The sequence below is a fragment of the Leptidea sinapis genome, chromosome 39, assembly GCF_905404315.1.
Source record: "Leptidea sinapis chromosome 39, ilLepSina1.1, whole genome shotgun sequence".
NCBI classification, from domain to species: domain Eukaryota; kingdom Metazoa; phylum Arthropoda; class Insecta; order Lepidoptera; family Pieridae; genus Leptidea; species Leptidea sinapis.
In genome coordinates, this window is record NC_066303.1 from 8,414,188 (window position 1) to 8,422,703 (window position 8,516).

The following is an 8,516-nucleotide window of genomic DNA, read 5'->3' on the forward strand; positions in this document are numbered from 1 at the left end:
TATTGTATAGATTTAGAGTCAACTTTGTGATTTTATTTTTTCGAGGAAATTCTACGACCTCATGTTTCCACATCACTGAATCATTTGATCATATCCTGAATAATATAAACATATATTTATTTCACCGTGATTGACATAGAATTGTTGACACAGTTTACAATATCTTGCTACGCAATTTGCTTGGAATACTAACGCTTCAGAAGTAGCGTCAGTAATTTCATTACGATTAAGGAAAGGACAAGAAATATACAACTAAGGCTGAGATAGAACGAGACAAAGCTATTGATCTTGCATCTCTAAAGCGTAACTCATTTAAGTTAAGGCTATGGTTGGGTGTTGTGTGTCTGGTTGCAAAAGCCGTTATGAATGTAAAATCCAGAAGTTAGCTTCCACACTTAAGTATTGCTTTTCACCTAACGTTTTCGATATAATTTGTATCAAGCGCGTATCAAATAAAGGAGAATGCCGGAAAATGGGCTATATTGCTCACTACCATGCGTCTGAACCAGATATGCATACAAAATATTCTTTTAAATTATAATTTCGCATGTATTTATTTTAGTCAGATGCGAATAGGGGTTTAAAAGTTATATGAATAGAAAGTAATTTATCTTTTCGAAACAAGCGGAACTGCCATATTAGACCGGAAACGTCATTGTCAGTAAAACACTCACCGAATGATACCAGTATATTATGAAATCCCTTTAAAAAGGGAAAAGTAAGGATAACTACATATTACAGGAAATAAATCAAATTAAAACCGAATCAAACCTAACTTTTTCCACACCACTGGTTAAACATTAATTGATAAAATCATATGACTATGTACCGTTTGCCGAATATTAAAAAAACTGCACAATGATAAAAAATAATATCAGTATTCATAGAAACGTATAATATGGATAGGTATCGATATCTTTATAAATGGTAGCTTTGGTATACCAATTAGATCTGCACTTCGTGTTTCTTCAACTTATTTTCGTAGCTGTTTATTGAAAAGCAATGTATGCTTCGTGGAACATTTTAACAGGATATTTTAATGCTTAGCTAATTTTGAAGAAAATATAAAACATACCATCTAGATCGTTAATAAATCATACGTGGCTTAAAAGCTATTCATTTAAAATTATTATTATATTATAATTTCCATTAAACAATTGACTCATATCACTAATAATTATTAACACGATTCTAAAGTTACCCATCGCCACCGTTGAAACTAAGGTAAAACCAAAATCGTAAGTAGAAACACTGGTTTAATAGTCATGATGACAGTTTTTGTCTATATCTGTATGTTTTGACATAATTACATTGTCATCAATCAACTTATCACTGATCGCAAGACCGTTGGAAAAGAAAAGTATTAAAATAATAAAGTAGAATTTCACATCTGGAAAAATCGGAAAACCCAGTGTTTTTCTGGATTTACTTATTTTTATGGTCGGTGATTAGTGTGATGAGTGTTTTCTTGCTTAGTTTAACGTTGAGTCCAGCAATAAAATTAACAACAAGTTTGTTGTAAATTGAAGTTGAAAAAAATCAGATTACTACAAATTCCCTGTTTATATCTCACTGATATTGTTTTTACTTAATCTTGAGATTTTTTTTAATGTTTACCGATCATTTGGTTAAGACGCAAGAATAGCCCAATTTTCATACAAGGATGACTTTTTTTATGAAATATTCATTCCAAAAGTATTAATTTTTCCACCTTTTTTTCAGTAAATTTGTCGTAATAAAAAAAAACATAACATAAAACAGTGACAATTAAAATGTTGCCATAATAAAGATATAGTTTTACCCAAGTTATAGGGTAATGATTTATTTTAAATCTTATTTTATTAAATTTTATTAAAATAACATACAGCAGGTATTTATTATTAGTATTAATAATTTTCAAAAGTACTTATATTTATATGGAGTAAAGAAATTAGAACTACTTTTGTACGTTTTCCTGTGATTGATATTACAACAAGGAACATGATATAAGGATGTTGGACAATGTGCAGTAAAATAATAAACAAAGTAATCTATTTCAGGTTTAAATTAGATTAAATAAAAAAAAACAATGGAAAAATGCAACAGGACGAACAGATTTATGGGAACCAAATAAACATGCAAGAATTTCTTCAGTCCACTTTGATGCAACACAAATAATAACAAAAAATATAAACAAACGGCTTATTCAAGGTGCAGTTAAAATTTATTCACGTAAGTGAATAAATTTCCCGTTCCCGTCTCGTCACGGCGCACAAGTGCGACTCAAGCACATCTCACCTATAACTACGTATGTAGTTACAAACCTAACTTGGCTGACACTGGCTCCAAAAATAACAATAATTTTAACTACATCATAATGTCCTAATAATTTGATTATAATTTTGGGTAGTCTAATATTTATCATTTAATTTTACTTGAGAACCCTAAAAATAATTTTAAGATAAGATTATTAATTTGTAGAAGAAAACGCAATTATTTTTTTACTTTTCAATGCCTAACAGTAATGATCGGTAGCTGTGATTTCCTTTTCTGAGCTGAACAATAGGTACCTAACAAAAGAGTTAGAATGTTTAGTTTTAAATAGATAAAATATAATAATTTTGACAGTCGAAACTTCAAGGAAGTACGAAATTGGCTGAATGCGCATACTGTGTCAAATGTCATAATGCTCCCAAAGAAAAAAAAAAGTACAAAATATTTCAAATTTGACACTTGACACTGTTGACAAATTTAGTTAACAGTTGTGAGGTTATCACATCAATATTTATTGAAATAAGTTATAAATAATAATAATAAATACATTATAATAAATAACAATAGTCTTAAGAAAACAACCACTCGAGCAATGAATTTAACCCAGGTAAATTATAGATTAAATTCCTCATGGATTTAGCGTAAACTAGTGGTGTAGGTAACTATTTCTTGTTTATTATAGAATGTCGCTGCAATAGCAAAATGGTCTACAATACTGTCTTCTCAGTTTCACACATCAACGGCACTATGTCGTGTAGTCTCAGGAAAGTACAGAATTACAAAGAAAAGAGATAAACCACTCACATACGAAATGGCAAATCCTCCACATTATATTGCTCATAGAAAGACTTGGAATTCCTGGAACACCTGTGAGTATCGTTCACCAACATGTTGGATATCAAACCATTCACTTGAATAAATTTAAAAATCAAATGTTAATTTAACAATTAATATTATGAACTATAAAGTTATAAAAATTAGTCAGTATTAATAACTATTCATGAAGTGGATAATGACCTTCATCCTACCATCAAGTCTTATTTTTTTTAAAGATATATAAAACACAAACCTCACCCGATTAAGATTATATAAGTTTTCTACTATTTTAGCTAATCTAAAGGATGGATTACGGAGATCAGAAACAGCATTAGAAGACGAGTTTATCAGAAGGTTTATAAATGGAACATGGCATGGTCTTGTATGTAGTGAAGTAAGTATATTAATATGGTCTATATATTATATACTAATGCTCTTTGAGTATTTGAAAAAAAATACAGTTTATCAAGAGAATTAGTGGCTATTGAGCCTAAAATGAGGTCAATTATTTTGGTGCTGCTCAGAATTTTTTGTTTTTCTAAAAACATGACCAATGGATAGGGTGTTAACTAACTTACAATGATTTGAATGTCTTGCTCCTATCATCACTTGTTGTTTGAAAATTGTATTTTTGCAAAAATTTTGACTGCAAATACTTTTAATTAATAAGCAAGCTGCTTAAATTGGTTATTTATCTGACGCTGTGGGAAAGTCATGCACCTGTTGTAATTATTTGGAGTGATGGATGTACATATCAAAATACAAACAACAAACAAAATTATTCTTTGAAATGCTCTCAGTGTTCATAAAAAGGTAACAATTTAACAGAAATATTTAATGAAAGGCCAAACACAGATGGACACTGATTCACTCCATGCTACAATTGAAAGAAAGATCATAAATTTTGAGAAAATAAATGCCTTTTAAAGAAACAAATTCATTTACCATCTGATTATGCCTGGTTGACAAGCAAGCATGAACCCAAACCCAAAAAAAATGTCGAAATTATGGAGATGACTCACTAACAATGATGAGACCTAGAAAATATGCAGGTGATTGGTAGGTTACAGATATAAAAGTCATGTCATACTTCTGATGGTAACACAACAGTAAAAACAAGGACCAATTCACAATTGCATAAACAAAGAATATTGATTGAATAAGGTGTTACTTTGCGGAAATCTATAATTATACAAATGATTTAAGTTTTCTTTAGTGTTAATTCCGCCAATATTTGTTTTTAAAACAATTCAACATGTGTTTCGCCTCTACACGAGGCATCCTCAGGATGTGTTGTCTCGCCAAAATCTGGCACGAGACGGCGGAATTAACACTAAAGAAAACTTAAATCATTTGTATTAACAAAGAATCCTTATCTTAAAACTTAAATTTAAATTACATCTCATTAACTATTTTTTTAAATAAAGATATTTTATACTACAGAACATTGTAACTATCCCTATATCTTATTAGTCCTATAATAGCATTATATCAAATGTTACATTTGTGTGCAACTTTTATCACTTTCACTTAACAACCTATTTTACTATTTATTGCTATAACCCACAATTAGCACATTGAAATAGATGTCAAATTAACATGCAATTATTGTTGCAATTTTTCTACTGATATATAGTTATATAGGTACTGCTACAGTAATACTATGTATACTTTCCCCTTATTTAATGAAAAAAAAAACATAAGTACATTAATTTCTTGGTTCCAGGTAATAATAAAACGGCAGTTCAATCACATAAGAGTTGCAGCAATCATGAGAAGAGCTGTGTCACCAATAAAAATGTATTTCCTACTTGGTTATTCTGAAGAGTTGTTAGCAAATTGGTTACAGTGCCCTGTTACATTAGAGATTCAAACTGTTGATAGCTATAAAGATGTTGTTTTTAAATATATATAATTGATTATGGTGTAAATAGCATAGAATTATAATAAAATTAGCCCAAGCAATAGTTTTATTGAAATTTGAGTTGATTATTTGATTTTTTCACATTTCATAGCTTTAGTACTAAACAGAGTGCCTGTATTATCATTGTGGCAGCGCAGGAGACTCATGGTTAAAATCGAAGGACTTACTCAAAAACTAGCAAATTCATATGGCAGTGCCAAATATCTCATATGGTGTAAGCTTTGAGCTTGGTCTCTGTCGCGCCGCTTATTATTTTATTTATTTATTAAGGAAACAAACAGATACATCACTATAGAAAAAAAAAGTCAAATAAAATTACAACATTAGATATATCCTAGATTAGTGTCACTAATAACACAAAATAATACAAGTATACAGACATGACAACACAATGTTAAATAAACAAAAGATTATTTAGGCGATTACACAATATTATATAAATCAAATAACAGACATATTAGTGGATATAATAATGAATACAGTGGATATAATAATTTACAGGCCATACATGGTGGCTCTTTAATACTGATCAGTAATGAACTGAAATATAAGGAGCGGAAAGACATTGTCACTCTCATTAGAACGGATTATTGAAATAGCCTGTGTTGAATTGGAGCAATTAATTATTATGAGCTATATGCTCATAATCATCATCATCAGACCACCCTCGGCACCATATTACAGTTTTGAAAATGTAATGGAGAAAGCTCTATCAATGATTTGTAATAAAAACAAAAAAATATTCATATGTGGAGACTTCAATGTAGATTTATTATTGGAAAATTCCTCTTTGTGCATCAAATTAAAACGTTTGTTTCAATAATTTAACTGTAAAAATATATTTTTAGAACCTAATAGACTTATACATCTTTTTCAGCAACATGCATAGACAATATTTTTACAGATTGTAATACAATAACTAATAAGTATATTACAATAAGTAAGCTTACTTCTGACCACTGTGGTCAGCAAGTACAATTTAAAATGCCTAATATTACAAATAAATCTAAAGAAGAATGTACTGTAACAAAAACCACAAAACGCTTTGAAATGTTTAAACATAACTTGATGTTAAAACTACCGTCACTTAAAGTATGTGAAAACCCTAATACACATTATAATGCATATTTTTAAATTGTTAGTGAGGAATATAACTCAGTATTTACAGCCAAGACTATTTTTATAAATAAAAGGCCATGCTTTAGTGACTGGGCTACTGTAGGCATCCATAAAAGTAGAAAACGACTGTATGAATTATATAGTGAGAAAAAATTTAACACAAGTGTTAAATTCATTACTTATGTTAAAAAATATTCGAAAATATTTAAAATAGTATGTAGAACAGCTAAATCTCGTTTTTTAAGTGAAAAGATTAAGAATAGCAATGATAAAATAAAAAACCACATGGAGCATTATTAATGCTGAGACAAGGAAGTCTAAATCACATAAGACTGATTATTGCCTACAATATAACGGGAAAACGGTTAAATCAGAAACTGAAATAGCTTCATTATTTGATAATTTCTTTTTGAATATCCCAATCTCAACAACTGAGTCCCTAAATTCTTCACCTCTACTAGCTGAAACTATGTTGAAAGAAAATGTCGAAGCATGTTCTAAATATTTTAAATTTCAATATGTGCACTATACTCGGTCGTTAAAGTATTTAACTCTTTAAAATTAAAAAATACAATTCACCTCTGGGGTCATTCTGTCAGTCTAATTAAAAATATAATCTCTGTCATAGCTCCACAATTAGCAATAATATTTAATAAATGTATTGACTGTGGTACCTTTCCTGATCTGATGAAATACAGTAAGACAATACCTGTTTTTAAATCAGGTAATACTAGTGATCTCTCAAATTTTAGACCTATATCTGTATTGCCTGTTTTCAGTAAAATTTTTGAAAAACTTATTTTAAATGAAATGCAGACACAATAGTATTTTGCTGACGTGTAAACAGTTTGAATTTACGAAAGGTCGCTCAACAACTGATGCGGGTGTTGAGCTTATTCATCATATCTATGATGCCTGGGAGGATTCAATGGATGCTCTCGGTGTTTTTTGTGATCTATCTAAGGCATTCGATTGCGTCCAACACGAGACTCTTATCAGGAAATTACAACACTATGGCATCAGGAACAATGCGCTGACACAAATTAGTTCTTATTTAGAAAATAGAATTCAGACTGTTGATATCAATGGAAAGCGCGCCCTCGGATCAACCATAAAAATGGATGTCCCACAGGGTTCAATTCTTGGTCCATTTCTATTCTTGATCTATATAAATGATTTGCCATATGTTGTTAAGGATAATCATGAAATTGTTCTATTCGCTGATGACACATCCCTTTTATTTAAGATTAAAAGACGTGAATCAGTCTTGGATGATGTAAACAATGCTTTGTCCAAAATTGTTCATTGGTTCAATGCTAATAATTTGTTTTTGAATAGTAAGAAAACTAAATGTATTAAATTCATAACCCCAAATGTAAGTCAGGTGAATTCAAATGTACTTGTGAATGGGGAGTACTTGGAACTTGTAGAGACCACAGTTTTTTGGGTATTACTTTAGACGCAAAACTCCAATGTAGCGTCCACATATAGCTGGTTTGGCGAATAGACTTAGTTCTCCAGCATTTGCTGTAAGGAAAATTCGCCAGCTCACAAACGAAGACACGGCACGTGTCGTATATTTTAGTTATTTTCATACTGTTATGTCTTACGGTATATTACTGTGGAGACACGTTAGTGATATTCGAACGATTTTTATGCTGTAGAAAAGAGCTGTTCGAGCAATCTACAATCTGTCCAGTAGACATTCGTTGAGAGATAAATTTAAGGAGATCAACATATTAACAGTACCATGTCAATACATATTTGAAAGCCTAATATTTGTGCATAAAAATATTGACCATTTTAAAAAAACAGTCACATTCCTAACTGCAACACTAGAAATAAACATAATCTTGCTCTGATTCACACAAGGCTAACGAAAATAGACAAATCATTCAGAGGACAATGTGTCCGTTTTTATAATAAAATCCCTGAAGAAATTTGCAAACTACAATTAAAAAAGTTTAAAATATTTGTTAAACAGAAACTTTTAAGAAAAGCTTATTATACAATTAAAGATTATATAACAGATAAAAGTGCATGGGATTAAAGCAATGTAAATAATTTTAAGGTCTGCATACTATTTTAATTTATAAGCAGTAGGACTGTATTATTCTATTATTTGTATATTTTCTTGACTTCAAAAAGTGATGCGGTTATCATATTTTGAGAAATAAACTATTTGAATTTGAATTTTGAATTTGAATAAAGATACAAGGCTTAAGGTAGGGACAATAATTGTTGTTTTAACTTATTCTAAAATGACGCATTAGAGGAATGCGAAAACAGGTTGACATTAGTGTGAGCATCCAATGCAGAACACATTATGTGAAGAGGCGCGCGAAAACGAAGTAATATAGATTCTGGGAGTCGGTAGAGACCTGGTACCTAGGCATATTGAAAG

The 8,516-nt window shown here is 30.2% G+C and overlaps 1 protein-coding gene across 1 annotated transcript; it reads left to right on the plus strand.

The window, feature by feature from the left end:
- Positions 1 to 2,710: 2,710 nt before the first annotated feature.
- On the plus strand, positions 2,711 to 5,048 carry LOC126976149 (28S ribosomal protein S24, mitochondrial). The gene is made up of 4 exons (XM_050824353.1): positions 2,711 to 2,860; positions 2,936 to 3,122; positions 3,363 to 3,463; positions 4,796 to 5,048. The coding sequence occupies exons 1-4, from the start codon at positions 2,846 to 2,848 to the stop codon at positions 4,982 to 4,984; spliced, it is 492 nt and encodes a 163-aa protein (XP_050680310.1). The 5' UTR covers positions 2,711 to 2,845; the 3' UTR covers positions 4,985 to 5,048.
- The last annotated feature ends 3,468 nt before the right edge of the window (positions 5,049 to 8,516 follow it).